Genomic DNA, 26,139 nt, shown 5'->3' with positions numbered 1-26,139 from the left:
TGGTGTTTAAGACAAACATGTTCTTGTAGACTGACTGAGACTATCTGGGACGAAAATATCCATAGGAACATGATTGTCTTCCTCTTGGAAATATGTGAAGACAGTGGCTTTGGGCAGCTGGTGCCACACGCAGCATGGTGTGCAGCATGCTCTGACAATGCTGGCAGTCAGTGTGAAATGTGTCTCTGGTCCCTGTCCGTCTCTACAGGGATAAAGACAACTGATATATGAAATGGGCTGTAAAAATACCCTTCTGCCTCTACTTCATTTTAGAATAGCAAAGAGTATTGGACAAAGGGAAACCTTTTCTCCTCCCTGCTGAGTTCCTGCCAAAATAATAAAAATTCTAGGAAAAACACCTTCTCTAAAAATAAATATATACATCTGCAGCTTTATTCTTTTTCCAAGGGAACTCTTTCGGTCTGGCCTGCTCAGCCAGTAGTTTCCCTCCTCTCCTTATTTTTCCTGTGTGCAGCAAGTATTCAGCTGCAGTCTGCAAACCTCATGAGGGGCAGCATCCCTGCAGGAAGCGAGAAGCATCGTTCTCTGGCTCCAGGCCTGGGACTGGGCACTGGCAGGTCCTACCCATGGATGAGACCTTTCTTACCCATTTCCCCACTTTACCTGTCCCTGCCCTGTTTAGATTAGGTACTTTGGGAGCAAGTCTTGCTGTCTCCATACATAGCCGAGCACAAGGAAGAACAGCTTCAGCTTTTTTTCATCAGTGCAGCACAAAGACTCTGTAATAACGTTGACTCCTAAGAGTAAATCAGCAAGTGGATGATAGCAGCCATCCGTTATGACTGACTCAGCTATGCGGATTAATGTCAGTGGAATTAATAACAACAACAAAAAGCCTGCTTTAAAAGCATCTATGGTTTATAGCCGAGCACAAGGAAGAACAGCTTCAGCTTTTTTTCATCAGTGCAGCACAAAGACTCTGTAATAACGTTGACTCCTAAGAGTAAATCAGCAAGTGGATGATAGCAGCCATCCGTTATGACTGACTCAGCTATGCGGATTAATGTCAGTGGAATTAATAACAACAACAAAAAGCCTGCTTTAAAAGCATCTATGGTTTAAACTCCTTCCTTTAAAAAAAAAAAAAAACAAAAAAAAACTGCCCACTTTACCTGTCCCTGCCCTGTTTAGATTAGGTACTTTGGGAGCAAGTCTTGCTGTCTCCATACATAGCCGAGCACAAGGAAGAACAGCTTCAGCTTTTTTTCATCAGTGCAGCACAAAGACTCTGTAATAACGTTGACTCCTAAGAGTAAATCAGCAAGTGGATGATAGCAGCCATCCGTTATGACTGACTCAGCTATGCGGATTAATGTCAGTGGAATTAATAACAACAACAAAAAGCCTGCTTTAAAAGCATCTATGGTTTAAACTCCTTCCTTTAAAAAAAAAAAAAAACAACCAAAAAAACCTGGGGCCACCCACTAAAAAGCAGAGACAGTTTGCATAAAATCAGTGGCATTTTGTGGGCCTTTGTGAACAAAGGGGGACAGGTATGATTGCCTTACAAAGTCGGGGTGCTTTTTAATGTTCGATACAGTCACTGACAAATAGCAGCTGAAACACCTGTAGGCCAGATGTGCACAGCTGCATGTGTACCGCGGCTGATCAATCTTCAGATTACATCACGCTCCAGATGCCTGACTTCAGAAATGCTTGGAAGGCAGAGCTGGAGCAAGCGAACAGCGAGCTTAGGCATTTCTTTCTTCCCAACGGCAATGCTGTGCCTCCTCTGCACGCAATGCCAAGCCCTTTTTTTGTCACTTTGACCTGCGTGATGCAACCTCAAAGCAAATAGAGGGGAAACCCTGGTCAGCCATTTGGGGAGAGACATTAGCATCCTATAGCCAGGAATAATGCCTCTGCATGAATAATGTGCTGGGGAGATGGGCTATGTACCTCTGCGTTTCTACCACCTGAGACCCAAAAAACCGTCAACACCCACCTTTGAGTTGGTCTATTCTGGTGCTTCTCCACACTGCAACACATGGCACAGTTTCACCATCTCTCTGTGGGCACACGTGTGTGTGTGCATGTGTAAAGGAACTGCTGTGAAAGTCAAGCAATTTTAATTTTCAGTGGATTCATTCCCTGCTAGAAGTACGGCACTTGTGCCTATAACACTGGGAAGCAAAACTTTGCCTGCCATGAGAGAGACTTGGAGGTGATTGCTGAAAAAAGACGCTGATTTTTTTGCATTTGGAGTGGGGGAGAAGGTTTTCCCTTTGCTGCATGAAGCTGTGTTTGCTCTTCAAAATTGGCAAACAGATGCTGGGGCAGATTCCCTGAAGCTCGGGGGATTTAATCCTCAATTTTTACACTTATGGATCTTTACAGAGCATCACAAAAAGTCCTTAATGTGAAGAAGCAGGATTCCCCTGTTTCCTTGCCTAGCGTGCTCAATGTCACCATGCCCAGGTTTTGGCAGAGCTTGGACTCACATCCCAGGTGACATTCCCAGATGTTTGCAGAGGAAAGGGAGCTACTTTGGCATCTCCCCCCTAGCATGAGGCAGCGTTTGAAGAATGTGCCCTCGCTCATCGCACCCTGGTCCCCAAAGTCAGTGACCGCAATTGCTCGGCCCCATCCCGGCAGTGTTTCACAGGGCGGCAGGTGCAGGTTTTTGATAACCACCCAGGCTCTGAGTAACAGTGGTGATTCAGTCTATGTGTTACTAATCTCCCAGGACTTTAGGAGGGGATTGTACCAGGCCAGGTCTCCATCTGGGATTAATCAACACAGCTTCATTGAAGTCAAGGGGCCAAATTTTCACTTGGAATAAACCAGCTTAACTCCACTGCAGTCAATAAAGCTACTCTGATCTTTTTTATGGCAAGAATAGTCCAACTCTTTAAAATACATGGGGTTACAGGGTGTTGCCCTCATGCAGAGGGAGTTACATTTTTATATGCCAAACAATCCCACTGGGGTAAGAAGTACTTGGCATTGAGTAAGGGACTTTGGCGTGTACCGGTGATGTTAACCACTCCGTGCTTCAGAGAAAGCCACTGGCCGACATGTGGAGCCAGGGCAAGCACAGCTCAGGACAGGAGCCATGCTGCACACCAGGGCAGCTGCATTCACCTTTTGGGCACCCCGTAACTGATTGATGCTAACACCATGCCTCTGGGAATGGCTACAGAGACCTTGAATACATGTGCTGGTAGACCACGGCTTGCTTTGCATTTGTTATCTGCTAGTGCCCAGAGGCTTTTTCTCTCTGTCTTTAATGGTCTGACAGATACATTAACATGGACACAAGCCTGTCAAGAGCCGTCCTGGGTCCTGTATCTCTCCTGGGCCATTTCTTCCAGCCTTTGCTGCAGTGCAAGTACTGCACTGTACAATCCTTCTCAGAAACTTTACAGCTTTCACCTTCCATGCAGATGATATTACCCATGCTTAAAACTCTAGATTTCAGCCTGGGTCCTTTCACCCAGCTGCTGCTCTTTAGTTTAATGAGCCCCTTCCTCCTCTGCCTTGGTGTTTATAAGCAGCCTTGCCACCCCCCCCTTCTCTTCTCTCTCTCCATCTCCTTGTTAGTCTCTTCTCAAGGCTGACTCTCTACTGCCTGGGGATGCCCAACACAGCTTTGCATCAGGGGACCTTTGCAGGTCAAGTGGCAGGAGGCAAGGTTATTTGCATGGCTGGAAGGGGTTTTGGAGTCTGCAGCGTTGTTTTTGTGTGTGTGTGTTTGAATATGCTATGCTTCAGTATGGTCTTGTTTGCTTTGCTTCAAACCTCTTGGCTGGCTCAGAACCCCCAAATGCTTGAGGGTCTGTGTTTATGCACCTCAGGCTGTGGTGGCTACCAGAGGGGCTCCTAATTAAGGTAATGGCAAGGCTTTCTGGAGAGGAAGGCAATAACACAGCAGCTATAGGGAATAACGTGGTAGTGAATCTGCCTTGGGGCTGGTCATAGGTGAAATATTTTATCTTTATTTTTGCAGTTTCTGATGTCACTGTCCTACTTTGGGAGCATGGTCTTCTGAGGAGATAGCAGTAACCTACTGGTCCCTGTCTGGGCACTGAGCAACCATGAATCACTCATTTTTCCAAGATTCATAAGGATAGCATCATTGCTTATAACTCAGCTTGAGGTTGGCCAGTTGCTTTACAGGCTTTCCTGAAACTGTTATGTGGGTGATGCTAGGCAAGCAAGTAACGGGAAGCAGGAGAGGGAGCGATCTTACTCACAACCTCTTTAGCAACACGTTTCCAGCCTGGATGGTGCTGTGAGCTCCCCAGGATGAGAGCTGCCCAACCCACTGCTCTGCCCCAAGAGCCTGCACTCACATAAACTAATGTCCTGAGGGTTTTAATTTCCTCTGCAATGAGTAACTGATAATTTTTAAAATTTTTTTATATGTGACAGTGAGCTGCGAGTGGACACCAAAGGTGGTGTATTCTACTTGCTGTCTACCAGCTTTCTATGTTGCTGTTTCATGTTTCTTTTCTATAAATTTTCTATAAATAAGCTATCCTGCAGACAATTCAGAGCTCTCATGTCAGTTTTTCACCACACTTCTGGGGTTTATGGCTTCAAGAGGGGTAAAACAAAATTGGTCGCTCCCTTGTTGCTGTTTTTCAAAGGGGAACAAACAGTCTCACTCCAGCAAGTTCAAACTCCTGGAAGAAGAAACATGCAAAGATGAAATCTCTCTGCTAAAGGAGCAAAAAAGTCAGCGTGCCCTTAGTTTGTCTCCATTTAGTGAAGTATTTAATCACATGCATAATGTCTAAAAGTGTGCTGTTAGCCCCACTGAAGTCAGCAGGGCTAAGCACATGCACTAAGGATGTGCAGTGTGCTTTGCTGGATCAGAACAGGCTAGCAAATGACTACCAAAAACTTGAATTATATGCAGCATGCACAAAGAAGCCTAGAAAAAGCTCTGGAAAATTGGTTTATATGGTCTTTTCCAGTCTGTCATTCTGCAAAAGACAGATGTATGTTTTCTTGACTGCAGTTGTCAGGGTTTTTTGGATTTGGGTGATTAAATGAATGGGTTAAGTCAACATTTTCAACCAGATTACTGTGTGGATGACTCAGCTCAATGCCAGCTGGCTGGTCTTGTTTAGGTTTGCCAGCTGCAAGCTGGACTTGTTTGAACCTTTGTGTCTGAGCTCTGCTAGGTTCCCACTGATCTAATAACCTATGTTACTGCAATAGCAATGCAATCTCCTTTCTGGGGGAGGGCGAAGAGGAGCTCTCTGCATCTGTTCAAAACAAAGACTTTGTGCTTTGGCTGTGGCAATGCTGTTACTCTCTGAATTTTGCAAGCTGTCCTAGGATGTGCAGACCTAAGCTAAGCTTGTGCCCCTGTAAATCAGGGGCTTGCTCTGAAGTTGCTGCTGGTGGGCTTCTCATCTGCCTGCTTGGGTTTGACTGGTGCTGAACAGCTTTTCTGCTCTATACAACTGAGTTTTACATGCAGCTTATGTTTGCAGGACAGCAAAATGTTTCCTTAAGCTTCTTATTCCCCAGGTTAAAACTGCACATGCATGTTTGTGAAGCGTGAGGGAGGCTGGATGTTACATCTAGGAATTGAAGTGGAAGCTTTAAAGGCTCATTAAGAAATCAAATTGAATGCAGGTAGGGTATGTGGAAGTACTGATCTATTTCTGTCTAGAGAAGTGTGTGTGCATGCTTCTATATGCAGTACACAGATCACCTCTGATACCATGTTTAGACTTTAAATATACTGTAGGTATGGAGGAGCATAGGATGTCTGTAGTGACTTAATTTAAGCACTTTTCACTCCTCTGTGCTTTTTTGCCAGTTAAAGATGCTTTTGTTTTCTTTTGAAACTTCTGGTTGCCACTCTTATTCAGGCACAGATGTGTCTCATCATATCTATATGTATGCTGCACACTTCCCCTACACATCTATGCACCTATAATACAGCACTTGCCCGTATCAGTAAATATTGGTGTGCATGTATATACATATATATAATACTGTAAAGCTGGTGTTCAGCTACTAGGGAGTGCAACCGTAGGGATACCACTGACAACCAAAGAGATTCTGGTTTTAGACATCACCTTGTGGAGAGAGTCCCCTCTTCCACCTGATCCTCAGTTCTTAGCAAATGTGATTAGCTGTATTTCTTACTACATCCTCACTTGAAAGGTAAATAGGTTTCTAAGGGTCAGCAGTTCCTCAACTTAAAGGCTCCTTAAAAACAGCAGTTATTCAAATCAACATCAATAAATGAGTGAATGGAATGAAGTTTTAGGAGATGGGCTCAGGGAGACCGGCTGGTTCTTGTGGCACACACTTTTTCCTTGAAGGTGGAAGAAGTAAGAAATGCAAATGGAAAGGAATTCATAAGTTCCCCTACCCGAATATGAGTGCTGCAGCTAGGAAGGATAAAGACCCTTACCCAGAGCAGCATGCCTGGCTGGGAGCTAGTCCCTGCAGTATGTCTGAAGCTGCAGCCCACTTGAACTGTAGCTGGAAACCTTGCAGCAATGCAATGTGCTTCTGTCCCTGTGGGACTGGCAGGAAGTCTTTGGAAATCAGCACTTCCCAAATGAAAATAACATTTGCTTGTGCCATGCCTGCCGGCTGGGGAGGTGTCCTCAGGCTGGGGGAGCTCTTGGGCCACACTGGTGTCCTGGAAGTGCACAGATGCACCCTACAGGAAACTTAACCTGACATCCCACACGATTTGGCTGAATAAAGTGATCTCTGCCCTTTCATACTTATTTATATTTTTAGTTGACTGCATAATCTGGCCCTCTAGAAAGTCCCTTCAGGAGGTCACACAGCTGAAATAATAGCTAATGAATTTTTAAAAATGATTTGGGAGTTATTAAATACTTTCTTCTTCCTTTCCTTCCCTTCCCTCAGTCCCTCTGGCAAACACTCCTGGGTTATTCCCCTGGAGTGCTTTCCATTCCAGGGCAGGGCATGCTGCAAAAGCATCCTAATGTGTATGAAGGAAGGACCTATACTCATCTCCAAGTGTTTGCATGCTGCCCCCAAACTAGGTAGAGCTGGAATAAAAAGCTAGCTGAAGTGTGCCATAACACACCAGCTCCAGAGACTAAGGAGAACTTCCGGCATTGCTTTTCTCTCCAGAGATGTCCCTATTCACCTCACTTGGCTGTTTCATATCTGATTATGGAATGGTCTTAAATCAAGGGGATGGGGCTCTTAGACTTCTCCAGTATTAAACCATCCAAACTATTTCCATCTATGCTCTGTTAATGAAAGGAACTGAGTTTATTCCTTTCAGTGGAGCTGTACCTGGTTACACAAGCTAGGTTCTGCCAGCAGAAATTGGTGGCTTGTACCTGTTCTGGGGGAATCTGCTCCCCTTTTCTGTGTCTGCAAAAATCCTCCCATGTGCATGGGCTGTGGATCAGATGCTTAGCTTTTGGGGACTCACTGCCTGGCCAGGGGATCACCTCTGATGAGACCCAGACAAGTTGTCTTGGTGGCTGATGATTGCTCTTAGGCACAGGAGAGCCAAGGGAATACCTGTGGGCTGCCTTTCCAGGAAAGGGAGCTGTGGTCTAGTCCAGGGACCAGAAATGTCTGTGGAGATGGCCTGGGCAACTGCAGTAGCAGGACATGTAGAGGCTACTCTGAACCAGCTTGTGTCTTCTGGACTTCCAGCTGTATATTTCAAACCTGAAAATGTTGATTTATCCCTACTTATGTTAGTCTCATATGTTATGGATTAAAGTTTTTCCAAGAGATTCAAAGAGAAACTAAATGATAAAGACTCTCAGACATGAGCATAGGCTGGTATCCTCAAAAGGATCAAGGAAATTTAGTGCCCTTCAAAAATCTCAGCTCTGGAGGGGCCCTAAATCTTTTTGGCCTTACCTCTCAGCTCCAGTCTGTTCATCAGACCCTCTCACTTCGCTAATAACAGATCAGAGGAAGATAGTCTTTGTTGTTTGAAGGCCAAGTTCAGTGTGATGCTCTGGTGTGGGGAGTGAGTATGCACACACAGTGAAGGTGAAATAATTTTATGCTTCAGCTCAGTGGTGTTTGACCATGTTAGTTCTTTCCTTTGATTGCCTCCAAAACAGCCTGGCTGCCTGCTGGGTGGGGCTGAAAAACAATCAGGGTGAATTCTGAGCTACCTCAGGTTCAGTAGCAGGTGAGAGCTGGGGATCCCTGGCTGCAGGTAGGGAGCTGAGCACCTACTGTTCCTGTGGGAGAGCTGGTGGGGGCTTCAGCTCAACTTTGGGTGAAGGTTGGTCTCCTCATGTTAGCATGATGCTTTGTCAGTCTTGGCCTCCCTTTGTGATAAATCCCAGCCCAAGCTGCTCATTCTGCCTGTCACCTCTTCCCTGGTCTCCAAGGCCCTTTGCAGCAGCTGTCGGTCTCCTGGGCTCCTCCGCCTGATCTGCTCCTCCTTCCCCCTCAACTCCCTTTGCTCTCTCTGCTTTGCACCATCATTTGCCTCTGCCAAGATGAGAACACAGGAGATGATCCCAGCTCTTGGTTCATATTCCCCCAGCTTTGTGTTGTGCCTTCTGCCAGTTTTGGGCTCCTTGCTGTCTGTCAGGCTCAACTCAATACCAGCAACCAATAGGGAGATGTGTGTGAGCACATGTGCTCCTGGCAGCTCTCTGTAGTCTCACTGATTGCACTTAAGGCTACTCCTCACACAGAGTTTCAAAAGCAACATGAAGTTCTTCCATGTAATCAGTGTGGGTTTGTCCTGCCTCAGAGGAAGCCAATGCTTAAATCCTCTCTACTTCCCAGGGGCTCCCTCCCACCACCAGGCATCATCTGTTATAGTTACACTACAAAAAGCGGCATCTTCCCCAAGATCCCATCCTACTTCTCAGGAGGGGCTGCAGCATGAAGGAGAATCCTGCAGTTTCATGTCTATCTGTAGCAAGCAAATGCCAGTGTGTTAGGATCTACAGCAAAGGGGGAAAAGAGATGAAGGTACAGAAACACATATTTGAAAATGTCTCTAATTTGGGAACACTGCTGGCTCAATAGCATCTGTAATGCAAAAATCTTGATGTTTTCTGCTTTCCTTTCTGCACCAGAAACCTCATGTTGCTATGTCTAGCTTTAGCCCTACTTTATTCATACTTTCTTAAAGCCCCATGTAACTTTTAAAATGTTATTAACAGAGCATGTCATGTCTTATTTAATCAATTAATGTATTTTTAATAGGGCATGGTTTTAGTCTTCAGACTTTAGGTGGAAAAGATTGAACACATGATCTTTGAAGAGTTCAAAACTAGCAAAAATCTTGAAGTATGGTCTCTGAAATCCTGTCTCAGTTCTGATGCGGGGGGCTGGCAACTGCCTGGGAATCAGGAGGAACCAGGGGCACAGGCTATCCAAAGCTGCAGAAACACAAGAGAGCTTTCACAGCAAGGTGGAGAGAAATGCTCCAGCTATCAGCATGATTTTTGACAAAGAAATTCAGTTTTGTATTCAACAGCGGTTATCACTGTTGTACAAAAGGAGGTGGGGGGGAAGGTTGCATCCCTGATCTAGGAAGTCAGGGGAGAAAATTAGTCAGAGGTGTTTAGATCTGAATTATTATCCAGCAACACCATGTAGGCAGTTCTGTCTCTGCCCTGAATTTTGCATCTGTGTGCTGACCATAATGGTGATTTTTTTTTTAATGCATCCCCATCTTCACACAATCTCTGGTGGTTTGTGAACCACAGCACTGCTGATTTAAAGCATGCCTAAATATTTAAGGAAAGTCTGATTTATGCTGTAAATGCTTGCTCATCAGTTTTCCTTTTAATCATTGCAACTGTTGGGACTCTAAAGTCCCCCTTGGCTCCCCCGGTCACTTTGCACAGCTTTTTAGCGATTCTGCTTTAACTGGAGACCTCAGGATGGCTCTGGCCCAAATGAACTCCTCGAGATCCTTGTGCAGTATTCTCCTGGTGGTACCCTGAGATCAGCAGATGCTGGCCTTTCTCTTAACTCCCACTCAGTGCCTCAAATCCCAGGGAAAGCTCTCCTTCCGCTGCTACACCCTGTGCTTTGAAGACAAAAATGATTCAACAAGATCTTGGGGGTTTGTATGGTTCAACTGCCTTCAAAAATTCACAGAGGTTTCCAAAGCTGAGATAAGGACACCTCCATGCACAGCCTGCTCTGTGTCTTCAGTGCCAGCCCTCTGCAGAGCTTCCTCAACACTGATGCATGCATAACCTGCCTGCAGTAAAGTTAATTCTCTCGTGAATGCTCCTGTCTACCTGTATGTGATGTCTGTTTGCAATTATGCACTGAGCTCTTCCTGAGTTACACAGCTGAGATATTCTTTGCCTTCAGCCTGGTTGTTTCTAGCCCCCAAAAACCAGCAACCAAACAGCCTGTGAGTAAATAATTTGGGACTATAATGGATATGTCAAGCCCATGCAACTCCAAGGAGAGCCTGGATGCAAACAGCTCTCCCATACAAAGTGGGTGCTGGTGCCTGTTGAACCAGAGTCTTACTATTGACTTCAGCAGGAGCAGGGTTTGGGCTGTATTTTCTTTTTTTCATTGTGCTGTGGCTGTGCACCCTCCCTCCGCTTGTTTGGAAAGTTGTTGCTCACATTGTGCTGCCTGGAGCAGTTCCCGGAGAGCAGCACAGCCTGCACTCTGTGCTCTCTTCGTTATCTGCTCCACTAATGCGTGCGCCTACCTCTTTGCCTTTCATGTCTGCTGCTTTTTCTTTTTTCCCTTCTTTAGATCACTTGTTTTGGGTCACTTTTTTCTTGGTACTAAGTCCACTGCAGGGTTTTCCAGATTTGTTGCTTTTCTGATTCTGGAGGGATGTTTTGTTCTTGTTTATTTGTTTTGCTGGCCAGAATACTAAAGGTTAAACAGTTTAGAGAACTTTATTCTGTATTTACTGCAGAGGTAGGTTTCTAAATCAACAGTAGGTTGTGTATTGGAGTGACTCACAGAGCTGCTTAACCTTTTTCCTTCCGTTTTGTCTCTCTCCAAATTTGAAGTGCACATCTGCAATTTAGATCGCTGAAATGAGAAGCTGTGAAATGCATATAAATTGCTGTAGATAGGCTGCTCAGCCTGGCCCTGGTGCAGAGCTGGTTTCCATTTGGCAGCAGTCAGATCCCACTGGGATGCAAAAAGCACCTAAAAATACAGGGTACCAAGAGGATGTTCTGTGCCGTGGGGGAACAACCAGAAAGGAGGATGGGCTGGCTGGGATACATGGGGCTGGGCAGAGAAAAAACAGTCTGGTTGTATGTGGATCCCTTCTGTACATGAACTGTTTGTAGGAAGGTCCTGTCTCACAGAGAGGTTACAAGGTGGGCAGGCAACAGGCACCCAAAGGAAAAGTATTAGCATTTGCTTTTCAGAGGGGAAACTGAGGCACCATCCATTAACCAAAACTGTATGGGCGAGCTGGGTCTGAACCAGGAGTAGGTTCAGCCTGGCTCCTTCATTTAGGGCACAGTGGAGATGAGTGTCCCTGGATGGGCCATGGGTGCAAGGACAGGAAAGCCTGCTGGCCCCATCGCATCAAATGGCACGCAGTAATGAAGGAAAAGAGCTGCTATCCATACAATTAGCTCAGAGGATCTGATATAAAGGACTGCCCCAACAAGGGACCTCAGCTGGCTGGCCAGAGCAGAGCCAACCCCAACATCCCATGGCACTCAGGGCACGGATGTGCACAGTCCCCACCAAGAGCAGCAGGGTGAAATGGGCTGGAGATGAACAGAGCAGATAGGAGCAAGTCTGGGGGCTCCTTCAACAGCCATCTCTGCAGAGGCTCCCAATTTGCTGTCCTGCAAAATACCCCATTTCCTAGTAGCCAAGTGTATGGTTACAGACCCCCTTCTTCCCTAGCAGCAAAGTAGAGGTGAGACACCTCCATTCCCAAATTGCAACCAAAAACACCCATTTCTTCTATTCAGCAGCTCTTGGTGATTCTCTTCTAAGAAATTTATGGAACAGCCATATTTTTGCTTTTGTACCTCTCATCTCCCTAACCCAATATCTTGATTATGGTCCTGAAAGCTCTCCTGTGCTGTTTTCAGGTATCTCAGCTTAAAATGCAGCTTTTGAGCGGGGGGTTGCTGGGCAGACTGGCTCTGCTGGGACACAGCTGGGTCTAGCCCTGTGCTGAAGTGTTGTAGTGCAGAGAGCCCTGTGGGTACAGCATCTTGGTGGGGCTCAGCTTGTTAGTGTGTACCCCAATCCTTACATTTTAAAGGAGTTCAGTCCTCAGTGAAGGGTAGATGCTTTCTGGCAGGCCTGTGAGTACCAGCAGCTGAGAGTGATGCTTGTTGCATCCTGTGACTGCACTGTGTTTGCTGAGCTGCTGGTAGGAACAGGCTGCATCTGGCAGGCGTTTGTCATGCTGGTACAACCTGATCCATATAGTTGCTATCGCTTATTACAAGTTGTGATGTCAAAAAATATTGCTTATTTGGGGTGCAACCTGCTGCTCCTGGCTGTCAGCCCACAATATTTTCTGCAGTCATGTACAGGGTATCTGCATCCACCATGCTGCAGGGCGGCATGCTGTGGTTGCAGGATTATGGCCTCCCTGCAAAGAGGCCTGGGAGTCTTGAGAGAAGTTTTTCTTGTGTTTAGACCACAAATTATCTTGCTCTCGAAGCCTGCCTATTCTATGAGGTTTTCACTAATGAAAGGACTGCACTGCATGATGCGCTTGGAGTAATCTTTTAAAATTTTGGCTGTTTATTGAAGTGGCTGTCAATAAAGGAATGGAGTAAACCTGTACTTGTTTTGTTCAGAGCTAATCTAAAATCTCCTATTAAGATGAGGACAGTACAGCTTTAATCATATACATAGAAAAACACACCAGAGAAAGTTATGAGATTTTTTTTTAAAAACACAGCTTTTCTATATAGGAGGAGTATGTTGACAGCTGCCTGAGCATCAGCTGGTTGATGTGCATGAAAAAGTTTATTTCCAAGAATTTGAGCTACAGCACTTGCAGTGTAGCTTGTCTGTGCCTGCTGCATGGATCTGCCAAATGCTTTTGATCAGAAACTGCTGCACAGTGTCAGTGAATACTGCTTAGAGCATCACCCTTGCAAGGCAAAATGTTTCACCTTGAATTATGTGGCTGGAAAAGCAGCAGGTAGCTGTGACTGCAATGTGGTGGAAGTGCCTCTGATGTCATTTGGGATTCTGACTCTAAATTAAATAACCTGGGAGACTGTTGTCCTGATGATCACTGCTGTGGGATGTGCTCAGTGCAAAATTCAGGTCCTCCTTGCTTTGTGCAGTGAGGCAGCTCCTGGCTGCTCCCAGATATGCTGCATGCTCCCTGTTAGACATACATGAGATGTGCCCCTTGGATGCAACCTCAAACCCACCTTACTCTTTAATATAGTGTATCCTGCCCTCTAGTGCCAGTAGATGCTGAGTCAGCAAGAGCCCAGGAGCAAGCTGTGCTGCGCTCCTGTGACTTTCCACCTTTTTCATCAACCATGTCTCTCTGAGCCTGCGAGACTGCTAATTATGGGGCTGCTAGGATAGGGAGAGCAGCTAAATATGTTTGTGGCATCATCGGGATGTTTGTGCAACAGTTTGGGGACTGGGTACCTCAGTATGGCTTTGGGGCAAGCACAGCTCCTTGGAAGTATCTTTTGGAGATGTTTTCAAGGAAAATGAGCTTTATAATGGAAACAAGAATACACATGGCAGGCTATGTGAAAGAAGGCTTTGGAGGTCAGAAGGTTGTTTCACTGATGAGCTTAAAAGTAAATCTTGAAGCCTGGGGAATGCTTGGCTGTCATGTAGGGGACAGATAGAGCAGGGATAACACCTGGAAACAGGTCTCTTGCTTTTCTCCTAAAGAAAAGGAAGAATAATTTTCTGTTTAAAAAGAAATCTGAGAGCCTTTTGTTTCGTTACCCATTCTGCTGGGAGTGGAGATTTCCCCCAGCCATTGCCAGGGACTCGCAGGAATGCTCCTAGAGGGTATCTGCTGCGAGCCAGGCACAGCCCATAAGTGCTCCTCCATGCTCATCACATCTCCCTCCCTAGTCCTGATGTGACCCTTCCTTCCTGCTACTTTTAAGACCCCACCAGGCAAAAGCTTCAAGATTTGCAATGCAAGGACACAGGCTGGGGTGGGTCTGTCCTGGCTGCAGAGCTGTACGTGCCTCCAGCCGGGCGGGATTGGACCCGCCAGGGCTTTTGCACAATTTCCTGGGTTATTTCAAGCTGTCGGGAAGGTCCAGCCACAGGAGCGCTGCCGGGGCCGTGAATGGGAGGGGCAGGCGGCCTTTTTGTACGCAAGCGAGGCTGCAGAAAACGTAAAAACAGTTTTGTATAAACTACTCTCCTCCTCCCCTGTCCCCTAGTCTTGGATCAGAAACACTGGAGATTGGGGAAAGGGGAAAAAACCCAATGCAAAACACAAACCCTGAGAGGTGACCCATAGTTTTCCTCTGATGCACAGTGGAGTGCGAGTGCTGGCGTAGCTATTAGGGTGGGTTTGTTTCTTTAAGGTGTCTCCCAGAGGGAGGATCAGCAAAATGCAATGTGGCAGCTATGGTAACTCCTCTTGGCTTTCAGCACAGGCCTTGCTGATCACACAACTTGCTAGTGAAGAAGGCACAGCTGTCCAGGCCTTGGCAGGGATCCCCACCCTCTGCTTGCTGCCAAATGCTGTTTTTCTTTTTTTAAAAATTTCTTAGTTTCCTATGAAAATGGGAGGAACAGCCTCATCTGCCTCTCAGCCCCATCTGATGCCTCCTGGATCTGCTTGGGTAAAGATTGATGGTGCTACATCACTACATGGTGCTGGGATGTTGGTAGCCAGGGAGGTGGAGAGCCCAAATTTGAGGGCTCCTGTCCTGCTGTGAGATGCTGGGGTTGGAGGGGACCAGGGTTAAAGGCTGGGGTCCCAGCAGTGCATGCAAAGGACTGAGCACTCAGGCTGGAGCTGTGTTCAGGGCTGGTTTGTTTTTCCTGGCATGGGCATCCCCATGCCACAGCCAGCTCACATGCACATCTGCAAGAAGTGAACCAGCTGAAAGCAGTGAGCTTGCTTGGGGGCAAAAGCCCTGCTGTGTGTTGCACCACTGGGCCAACAACTTTCCTGAGTCACCTCCCTGATCGTGCCATGGCTGCAGAGCTGCAGGTGCCTCGCCAGCTGTGTTTGCACCTATGAAGCACAGTGGAGCAACTCAAAACTCACCTGTGCCCCAAATAGTCCCAGCAACCAAATACCCTGCAAAGCTTTAGGTATCAAGTCCTGGCTTGGGCTCACTGCAAAGTCCAGGAAGCTTTCCTCCTCCTCCTCTCCCTCTTTGCATCCACCATGGCAGTGTTGGCCCTTGACTCCCAAAGCACATTTGGGCTATGCTGACCTTGTCCCGTGAAAAAGGACTGTGCCCAGCTCCAGGGCATGATTGACACCACTCCATTCCCAGGAACCTGCCCCGTGCTTGCTGCCCGTATTGCTGCAGGACCACTGCATGGTCCCTATAGCTCGTCTGCACCAAGTGCTCCTGCCAGCCCCAAGGGACAAGTCGGATGTGCCAACAGCATGGGCAAACACCCTTTGCATGGGGAGGGGGCAGTCTGGAGGACCTCTTTAAGTTGAAATGTTAAGATGGGCTTGTACTGGGGTTGCCCAGCACAGGGTGCTGCAGCTTGGATGGATGTGCTGTGTATTTGCATGCAATGAGAAAGCTGGCATGGAATTGCACCCCTGGGGTTCTCCAGGCTTCTTTGTCAGGCTGGGTCTGCTGACGTGGCATGGCAGAAATGGCCGAAAAAGCCCCTTGTTTTGAAATATTTTGGCTGGGTGTGCAATTTTAAGGATGTGCCTGAAATAAAGAAGAGCTGAAGGGCAGACTGATCAGTGCAGTGGATGAGTAATTCATGGGGGAGCCTATGGATTTCCTATCTAGAAAGAGGTTTTATTTTAAATATTTATTTTAAAATAATGCACATGTTGTTAGAGCTGTGTAAGAACTCATGTAGTAGTGTTTAAATGAAAGATTAAGAACGAACGGCACTGGGGAACAAAAATACATTGCAACCAATTTGCACAGCTAGTGAAATTATGGCATTAGGAAATAGCACTGAATGTGTTATAAACAGGTTTATTTTCTATAGGAGCAGGGATGAGTGGGCAGATCTAAAACGTACTCGGGACTTGTATGCATACCCGCTCAGGCATTATGTAGTACTTATAAAAACCTTTCTAATTGCAGCAAAAAATGGGCCAATAATGATATATTTGAGAACAATAAACCAGCATCAAAAAAGGGAAATATATTTGAAGACTGTTGCTTTTTAAGCCAGGTATTTCTCTTTCATTCTGACATAATTCACAGCTAAAATAGCTACAATTTTCAAAGCCATGTCTGTTTCCCTTCAGCTCCTCAACCACTTCAAAATAGTTACCTTTTGCCACCCACTGAGAGTGAAAGTATTGCCTGATTTACAAAATAACAGTGCTTAAAGTAAAATTTTCAGATTAACTCAGTCCTATTGAAAATCAGTGTGTTTTAAGCTCCCAGTTCACAGCTGAAAAATGCTACCCTGTATCTCCAGCCCTCTGGGCACATGGCATTCATTGGCTGGGAGTACCTGTAGTTATATTTTGGGGTGACGGGATCTTTTTATGACACTCTCCACCACTAAATTTACCTGGCATGAACACGTAAAACAGTAGTGAGTTACTCCTTTGCACGCATTGTTATCACAATGAATATTGATTGCTAGTTTGTGTGTTTCCACACAAGTGATCCCCTCAGAAATCACTGGAAAAGGATGCCCTGATCTCCTTTGCTCTTGGGGCACAAACTGTGGCTTGAACAGTTCAAAACCCAGTGCTCTGAACCACTTCTCTGCATCAAAACCGAAGTGCAAGCTCACCACTTCTCTATGGGGAAGGTGGTGAGAAAGCAGATGCTCAGCTGCGTTCCAACTCCCCTCCAACAGTGAAAGTTTCAGACCCATACAGTATAAAAGAGAGATTATTTAGTGCTGGTAGTAACAGGAATCTATTAAACAGCCCTTCTCGTGGCAAAGGATGAAAAACCTCTTGCAAAATATCTGGTTGTTCAGTGCATAAAACCCCACTGAGTTGGAAAAGAGCTTTGAATGTGGAGATTGCAGGGTCGTGCCTGAAGCATTGTGCTTGCAGTTAGAGGCAGCAAAAAGACTCAGTGATATTAGAAATTTCCTGAGCTCATCAGGCAAAATAATAAATTTCTTTAACAGATGCAGAATAGCCATCTTACCTAATGTGTAAAAGTACACATTAATATGTTGTATGCATAGAATTTTTTTTGACAATATTATCTCATCTAGCCTGCTTTTATCATGTAGGTTTATGCCCCAGTATCTTACTGGGAAGTTTCCATGGTGGGGATACCCTGGTACTTCTAGAGGCACTGCCATAGCCAAAAACTCTCTGGTTCCATGCGAATGTTCTTGCACGGGCTCAGCTCCTGCCACCCAGCCCATGCTGTGGCACCCACTGATGTCTGGTGTGCCACAGCCCTCTGGGCAAGCTTGTTTGTGCATTTGGGGGGAAGAAAGACTTAAGCTCACAAGAATTGGCAAAAGGTGCCTGTGGGATGCAATTTGGTGTGTACGTGGCATGGAGGTGTTGCTGGGCATCCCTGTGGGAAGCATGCAAGTGGGACAAGGAGACAGGTGCTCAGTTTTGACACACCAAAAAGCTACTTTCTTCATCCTGTCTCCTTTGATTCATAGCTTGATTGTGCCCCATGTGCTTTTCTCCTGGGAGCCCCGCTGTGCCCGTAGCGATGCTAGTACAAGGGTGCATTGCTCACATCCAATAACATGCTCCTGGGGAGGATGACACCCCGCTCTGTCCCTGCGCTCAGGGTGGGTGGCATTGCTGAGCACCCATGGATCCTGGGGCTCCTCCTGGGCCATGCTGCGTGTTCAACTCAGCCTGCAGCACTGTTTTCCCACAGAGCCTTTGCTCCGAAGGCCTAAGTAGGAGCTTATAGCTTTTTCTTAAATGGGCAGCACTTATATAAGTGCTATTACATATATGTCGCCCTTGGCAGACGTGCACAGCAGGTGCAGTGGGATGGGGCTGTGTGAAATGAAACAGTTTCATTGCTGGTAGTCTGCATTTCACTGCTTTCCTTTTGACATCGAAATGCCATTTCGTTGCTTCGTCTTGAGCACATTCAGGGTGGGTTTTTTGTGTTGCGGGGCAAGCACGTTCCCGACAGCATCAGTGGAGTGATGGCACAGGGGGTATCGGGGTGCCACAATGCTCCCAAGGTGTGTTTTCTGCAGAGGTACTAAAGTCCTTTCTTGTTCTTAAGTAAAGATAAACTGCCCTGTTACCAATGGCAAATTATAGGCAAACAGGCATATGCCTCCCAGCATTTCTCCTGAGTCTGCCCTTATTTTTTGTTGTTTTTTTCTAACATCCCCATGATTTTCTGAGCTTCTCCTCCTCGCCAAGAATTTCTTCTAACGAGCTATATTACACAGCAAGATTTCATCACGGTGCACGTGAAACATGCCATAAGTGTCAGTCTTAAATGAACGTGTTTGTGGATGTGCGAGATTCCTCTGGCAAATTAATTTTATTAAGGAGCTTGGTGTTGGGGACACTGGATGTGGATGCATCGGGGAATCCCCCAGCCATGCAAAATGCTGCTTACTGCGTGAAAGCCTCGCCCTGGCTCCATCTCACCCTACTGAATTTTCCAAGCTGGATCAGCTGATTTTTTTTTAAGAGAAGCCTCAGTAGAGCTGTGATCCCCCTGCATCTCCCTTCGCTAAGCAATTAGCTTTATTTACTTTATTTACTTTATTTACCCAAACAGCTTAAGCCAAAGGCATAATCACATAAATTACTGCATGAGGATTTTTGGTGGCTAAATCAATCTGAAACCTAATTCATACATTTTAAAGTGTGCGTTTGGCAGGTCTAATATCTCTTAAGGAAATGTTAAAGCTTCTTCTTGGGGGTGGCAGTTAACAAGGCAAAACTATCTTATTGGGAATTCTGTTAAAGCTAGTACAGGCTTACTGGACCTCTTCCAGTAAATATATATCAAGCTGAACCAGTAGACATCTGTCTCTTCTCTTTTTTCCAAGAAGTGGTTAAAAGATGGAGAGGAGAAGACGGGAGGAAGAGGAGGGACTATAGCTCACTTCCAGCTCACTGTACAGTGCAGGGCACAAGGGTTATTTTCTTTTTGATGTCTGACCGCTTTTGCAAGCTGTGCAAGACTGGGTCTGCCTAACTCCCATCCCTTGCTGAAACTCAGAAGCCAAAAAAAACCCCCCTCCTGAATCACATGAAGGCTCACAAATGAAGCCCCTGGGAGAGGTCTGGGGGTGCCTGGCTGCCCCCTTCCCAGGGAGACCCCAGCCCGGGGGAGGCACAGGCAGCCCTGCCTGCGGGCAGGATGAAAGCCTGTACACTGGGGAGGGAGACCCCAGCCCGGGGGACAGGCAGCCCCGCCTGCGGGCAGGATGAAAGCCTCTACACTGACAAACACCCACGGCTGGGGGTAGCCTGTACACTGACAACCACCCACTGGCTGTTGGTTTGGGAAAACGTCCGTGCTGCCTTTCCTGGGTTCAGTTTGGAGGATTAGATCAAAATGTCCTTTCCACCCAAAAGGCTCAGACCTCGGAGAGGACCGTCTGTAGAGATCGGGGATCTAATGGCCTCTTTGAAACCCCCTGTTAGCAACAGGGCTTAACAGTTGTTGTTGCTTATTTAACATTTTTACGGAGTGGTACCAAAATCCTCCCTGTCCCGTTTGCACCCTCCTCCAGCAAGGACCTCCTGTCTCCAGGATCCTGATGCTGCTTCCCATGATGTGACAGCTAATTTTTGGAGGAGAAAAGCTGATTTTTTTTTTTCCCTTCCCAAGGGAAAACCCTCCTTACTGCTAAATGCCGAAAGCCTCAGACTCTAAGGGTGACAGATCATGGAAAAAGTTCAAAGGGAGATCCTCTATTTTACCAGCCCCCCAAAGAAAGCCCTGCTTTAATGCAGGAGAATGACATTCCGAAGAGCTACCAGAGCCCTGATCCCCACCTTGCACGTCTGTCCACATGCACGCAGAGAAAATACAAGCACCAGCAGTGCCAGGGAGGTTGAGCAGAGCCTAACAAAGAGCCCAGCTGAGGGGGTGCTTGCTGGGGAAGAGCCTCTCTGCAGCTTAACTGGCTCCCCTTGCCGGGAGAAGGACAAAGGCATTGCAAAAGCTGGCCCCAATGGCACAGTTGCTGTGTCCCAGCATGGGCTGGGTGGACCGGCTGCTGTCGGCTGGGTCTGGCATGGAAGTGGTTAAAGAGATGGGTATGAGGGTAAGGGCTGCCTTGCTTTGATTTATTGGCTGGCTGAGTTAATTTGTTATTTGTGTCTGATTAGTTGTTGCTGAGTGGTCATCTTCTACAACTACAAATCTAATTAAATGCTGGGGTGCCTAGAGTTTTTTCCCTGGCAAATATTTCTACTGTTTTAATTCTTGAGAACTAATCATTAATTAGCATGAGGCTGCTAGTATCCAGCTGGAGGACTTCTTGTTTTTCCTCACATCCAAATTTGCCTAAGTAAATCATAAGCAACGGTGTATAGTACTCTCCAAGTCACTTAGAGCAACCCACTGAGATGTCTGATGGGATCGTCAGCTAGCAAGGAGCAGCAAGGTTGCTCGGAGCCAGCTGAGGATCTGGCCCAGCACATTTTTCATGGCACAGCACTTCATTTTAATCAGCTTTTTCCCCTTCCTAATCTTCTGCGAAGCCTGGGGGTGTGTGGGGGGGAAGCTACCCAAAATGTGTGCTTTCCCTGACCAGCAGCTGTAATTCCCTGATTACATGTCGAGCTCGCTTTGTGCTCAGGGTTGTGGTGGCGTTCCCTTACATGTTCATGGCCTCATCAAACTATTCCTACGGCTCTACGGCAAGACATAAATTCTGGAGATTTCAGACTTGGAGACTTCAAAGTCTTGCTGAACCACATGGAAATGATTCTCAGAGCTACAGCTATAAAAATAATTACATTGCTTGGGGGGAAAAGTGACAAGAAATGTCCCCAAAAGAGATTTCAGTGGTGGTTACAAGATCTGTCCCGGCTCTGTAAGAGGCTGCTGTGATCTCCAAGGCTAATTTATCACCGCTACCTATAAGTCTATGAAATATGCCCCAAAAAGCACTGAAGGAAGGAATGTGAAGGGAGGTTGCAAAAGAAAAGCGTTGCAATCTTCCCCTTTGTTTTAATGAGGATACTTTGTATGATCTTAAAATTAGAGCTACTCTGCACAGATGACTGGTGTGAGGATGACTAATTTGGAGACAAATTAGGCCTACTTAACTGAAATGTATGCCTTGACTGTTCCCTTAATGACCCTTCAATGCACATCTCTCCCGATAGGACTTTTACCACAGCCCTGGCTCCAGCGAATTAAGTAATAACATGCTTTTGCCGCTCTTCTAAGCGGTCCTTCGGTTTTGATCCAACATTTTCCTTCCACCATGTGTGTGTCTAATTCTCTATGATCGGTAATAAGTTTATATCCATCTAGCCCATGGCAGATTTGTCTTTTGCATGTCTCCTTCTCTGGAGCATTTTCCTTGCACCCTCTCTTTCAAAGGTCTCTGAGCCTGAGTGTTTTCTGGCTGACGGCAGAGTATTTGGTGTCTGCTGTGTAACAGATTTATTCTTTCCCAAGAAAAGACACGAACGTAAACAGAAGATCCAAAATGCATTTTGCTGGGCTTTTAAATGCACTAAGATGAAAACCCCCTGCTACAAGCCTATTAATGTAAATACCAAACTTTACAATCCTTCCTGTCAAGGAAACATATTTACATTTTTCTAAGGATGCGTATTAAAAAAATAGGGCTTTTGGGACAAAAAGGGCTTAGTTCCAGTGTCACAACACCCCCAGTTAACTGTACTGCTCTCATAAACTATAGAATTAGGTTGTTCCCAGGGCCAGCAGAGATAACATCTGTTTGCTTCTTTAAGGACAAAATGAAATAGGATGCTAGCATTTTATACTGGAAACAGTCCTGGAAGTCTGAAGGGGCAATGGTAAGAGGGCTGCATATCACACACACATTGCAGACAGCTTCCCCAGCGCAAAAAAGATGGGAAAGGTGTTGTTAGTGCCAGTGCCGGCCCAGGGGAGGCGAAGGGCTCATCCCAAGCCCTACTGCAGCGAGTGGAAAGAAGGGGGTTGCTGGCAGACTGGTCTTACTGGGATGAGGGTTAGGGCTACGGGTTAGGGCTACATCGTCCTTTAAACTTTGCTGATGCTCCTGACATCCCGGTTGGACAGTATTTTTCCTACTAAATGGAATAACAGGAAACATTTTCTTTCCTCCTGATTTTTTTTGCAGTTTGAAGAGCATCTTGAACATGTTGAAGGAAAAAGAGAAAGGTGCCTGCAAGAGTAAGGGCACAGGTGCTGGCAATGAGGATGGGGAGATTTGGGGGAGGAAGGCTCAGCTTAGCATGTCTGTTGAAACATCCTGTTGCACTAATTGAAGTGCAAAGCTGTGCCTGCTTCTCTTGAAACTACTGGAGTAAGTTGTCTGTAATTACACGGAGCAGAACAGGAAAACCTCTCGTAGCCAGAGGAGCAAGCAGCAGTGACCTGCTGGCATTTGCAAAGGCCAGGTGGCATTCTACCAGTTCCCAAGGCTCTGATTTTCTAATCAAAAAGCTCCTCTTGATTTTTTTGCAGCTGAAGGGGAATGACCATTCTTCCTAGGAGAAACCTTTCCTTGCCTATATCTACCCAAAACCCAGGGAAAAGGGAGGATGGCTGTGGCAATCCAGCCCAAATAGAGCTCACCCCTTCATGCTCACCCAACATTTGCAGTGCTTGCTACTCCCTAGGAAAGGCAGGAGCCTACCCCAAATTCAGATAGCTATTTCTTAAGAGGTTTTTTTTGCCATCAAGACTGCAAAGGCTGCTCCCCTGTTATGCATAAAAACTCTGGCTGGGACAGACCCAGGCAGAAGTCTGTGACATGCCACCCAGCTAAGTTTGCCCATTTTAAAGGGTTTCTTGTCATTTAAAGGGATCTTGTCATTTATGTTTTTTTTTGCTGGCAGATGTAATTTTTGTCGCCATAAACGATAGAATTTGACACCACACCGCACCAGGCCATTTGTCAACAACATTTTCAACAGTTCAACCGCACGCGTGTGCATGCACACATAGGCACAAAAAGGAGAGGCAAGGGGGGAAAGTCCGGGGGCTCAGGGAACAAGCGACCTTCCTCTATAGGGGACACAAACACAGAGCAAAAAGACACCTCTAGCCACCGGGCTGGAAGTTGGGTTATGGCAAAGATGCCAAATACTGATTCACTCTGAAGCCACCTGAAAATGCATTGGGGTTTGGCTCTACATCATGGTTTTTCACTCAATCCAAAATGTCGCTCGCAATTTCTTTTAGGTAGGGACAATCTGAGCATCTACATATAAAATCCGCCTCGTCAGGGCAATGCTAACAATAATTCAACCAACAGCGATTTTTAAATATGGTTTAAAAAAAGCAGGTTTTGTTGCTGAAGTACTGTGTGATAGAGAGGAATGGTTGTATATTAGATAACAGTTTTAAAAACATCATTGGTTAATGGCAGCACATCATTTGGGAAACAACAGAATAAATGCATTGTTCCATCCCAGCACTTTACTATTCAGCCAATCTAAACTGCTGAAGAAATATGTGTTCGAGACATTTTACATCTGTTTTTGACAAGAAGCCTGGGTTTTTGCATGTGGGTTTTTTTAATCTATTTGCTGCAGCTTTTTTAGCCAGATTAGCATGGGAAAAGGCACTCTGTTTTATAAACGGAGGGTTTATCCTTTTAAAAAGTGATTTGACTTTGGCTTTTTGCAGTTGAAATTAGGGCACAGCATGCAAAAAATAGTAACACCAGCAATAGCCATAAAACCCACGACAGCAACATTACCTATTTAAACAAAACTAAACAACAGGCAGCTTGTGCAATGGATAGAGTAACCAATTTTTGAACAGCCTAACATTTTGGGGGCTCCCTAGAAGAGCATGTGGAAACCCTAATTGCAGCACCAAAATGCAAACCATTTCAGGACACGAGTAAAACATTTACTTGAAGTGGTTTCTAAAATAGTTTTAAGTCTGCATTTTACACCACTAGTAAGCCCTGGTTGAACACTTTTTGGCTTTTTCAAACAAAATGCTGTAGTTGCATCAAGGGTTTTTTAAATGAGCCATTTATTGCTGCTAAGACAAAGATGGATTTACCTCTTTAAAAAAGCCTAGCCAATGGGCTGGGATAAATTTTCTTTTAATCTTTAAGGAGCTGATTCTCTGCATGATGAAATTATTTCATTTTACATCATGTGCGACATTACGAGCGGGGGGGCGCAAATTTCCCTTTCGAATGTTTGCTGAGCGAAATGGGTTCGTGGGCTCTGCTTTATGTACCGAGCCCCAGAGAGTGACCGGCCGTATGCAAACTCCGGCTGACAAAACGCAGAGCTGCTCTGCTTAATTAGCTTGAGATGAGGGTGTTATTAAGGGCCTTTTTTTTCTCCTTTCTTACTGTTTATTCCTCCCTCCCCAAATATTACAAAGGCAACTTAAGAGGAAGTAATTTTCTGCTAATGGAAAATGATGAGGAAGGGTGTAGTGATGAGAGTAAATAAGAAACTACATCTAACACCAGCCTTTGCTTTACTGGCACTTTGGGGAAGGGAACCAAACAAATACGAAAATTTGGCAAAGTTTATTCTATCTTTGTTTGCTTTTTATTGTGTGAGGGGGAAGGGGCACAGCCCAGGGTTGCAGCCGACATCTGCTGCTTGTTTCTTTTAAGAGAAACACAACCTGGGGCAAACTCATTGCCAAACCCCGCTTGGATCCTGCAGACCCCCCGGTCCCCCCTGGCCGGGAGAGGATGCGGCTGCCCTGGGACCACTGGCTTGGCACTGGGTTTTTTGGGCACAGGCGCCTCTGGAGTGGGGCGGCAGCTGTTTCGGATCCCCTTGTCAGCCTGTTGTACTGATCGCCTTTTCCTCTCTTAAAACCCTTCCCTGAAGCAGCGCTTTCTGGCAAATCTCATGCAGCGATGGTTTCCTCCCTGTCCCTCAACAGCCAGCTCTCAACGCCAGTCCCCTCTCAGCTCCCCCATCCCTGCAGAGCAGAAACATGCTGATTTTGTTTCAAAAATGAGGCATATCTCATTTTTGCCTGCCTGGAATTTTCTTTTTTTTGAATTTTCGCAGTTGTGGGAGAGCAGGAGGGGGCCGGACACATCTATGCTGCCCGTCTCACCTCCGGGTTGGTGGCTTCAAACCCCTCACCCAGCAGCATCCCTGTGCCCCACCAAGCCATGCCACCTCTCCCTGGGCAGGACCGAGCCCCGTGGCAAAGCCAGGCTGGTGAAGGGAGCCACGGGCGCCCCATCCTCCAGCCAGATGGACACGGAGCATCATCCGGGAGAAGAGAAATCAGTACCTACCCCTTCGGCAGCTGGGCTCGCCTGGCCCGGGCGGTGGCTAGTGGGAGGCTGACATGGACCACGCTCCCTCCATCCTCCATACGGAGAAGGCATAACTCAGCCTCTCGTGAGCCACGTAACTGCAGCTCGTCATCTTACTGTCCATCTCGTCGCTCTGTAGCACCTGGTAGAGGAAGTCTATATACCGCGCCGCCAGCTTGAGGGTCTGGATTTTACTGAGTTTGTCAGAGGGCAAAGTGGGGATGATTTTCCTCAAGGCAGCAAAAGCTTCATTGAGCGACTGAGTCCTCTGCCTCTCTCTGACATTGGCCAGGATCCTCTGGCTCTGCAGTTCTTCATAAGACTGGGAGCTGGGACTGGACTTTTTCCCCCTCTTCCCTGGGTTAGGGCTGCCATCTTCGCTGGACTTCTTACTGTATCTTCTCTTCCTGCCAAATCTCTTTGGCTGCCTTTCCAGCTCCTCTTCACTGGTCCCCAAGCTATCCACAGGGGAAACAGGAGAACTGGAGCTTTCTTCCATGCTTTCTGCAAGAAGGGGAGGGGAAGAGACTTTCCCCCCCTCCTTATGTTATGTGAGCGTGTGTGTGTCTTAAATGTGCTTTAAATTCCTGAGACAGATCCTTTGGAAAAACAGGAGGGCTTTTTTTTTTTTTTTTTTTTTTGTTGACCAAACGTTTC

The 26,139-nt window shown here is 46.4% G+C and overlaps 1 protein-coding gene across 1 annotated transcript in view; it reads right to left on the bottom strand.

The window, feature by feature from the left end:
• The window catches only part of TWIST2 (twist family bHLH transcription factor 2), a 37,847-nt gene extending 11,866 nt beyond the window's left edge, over positions 1-25,981 (bottom strand). The window contains exon 1 of the mRNA XM_009281916.1: positions 25,462-25,981. Coding sequence (XP_009280191.1) covers positions 25,499-25,981 — 483 coding nt within the window. The 3' untranslated portion in view covers positions 25,462-25,498. The remainder of the gene's footprint in view (positions 1-25,461) is intronic.
• Between the last annotated feature and the right edge of the window lie 158 nt (positions 25,982-26,139).

This window comes from Aptenodytes forsteri, unplaced genomic scaffold, assembly GCF_000699145.1.
Source record: "Aptenodytes forsteri isolate BGI_AS27 unplaced genomic scaffold, ASM69914v1 Scaffold443, whole genome shotgun sequence".
NCBI classification, from domain to species: domain Eukaryota; kingdom Metazoa; phylum Chordata; class Aves; order Sphenisciformes; family Spheniscidae; genus Aptenodytes; species Aptenodytes forsteri.
The sequence above is the reverse complement of the archived record's forward strand: the minus strand, read 5'-3'. Positions and strand labels throughout refer to the sequence as shown.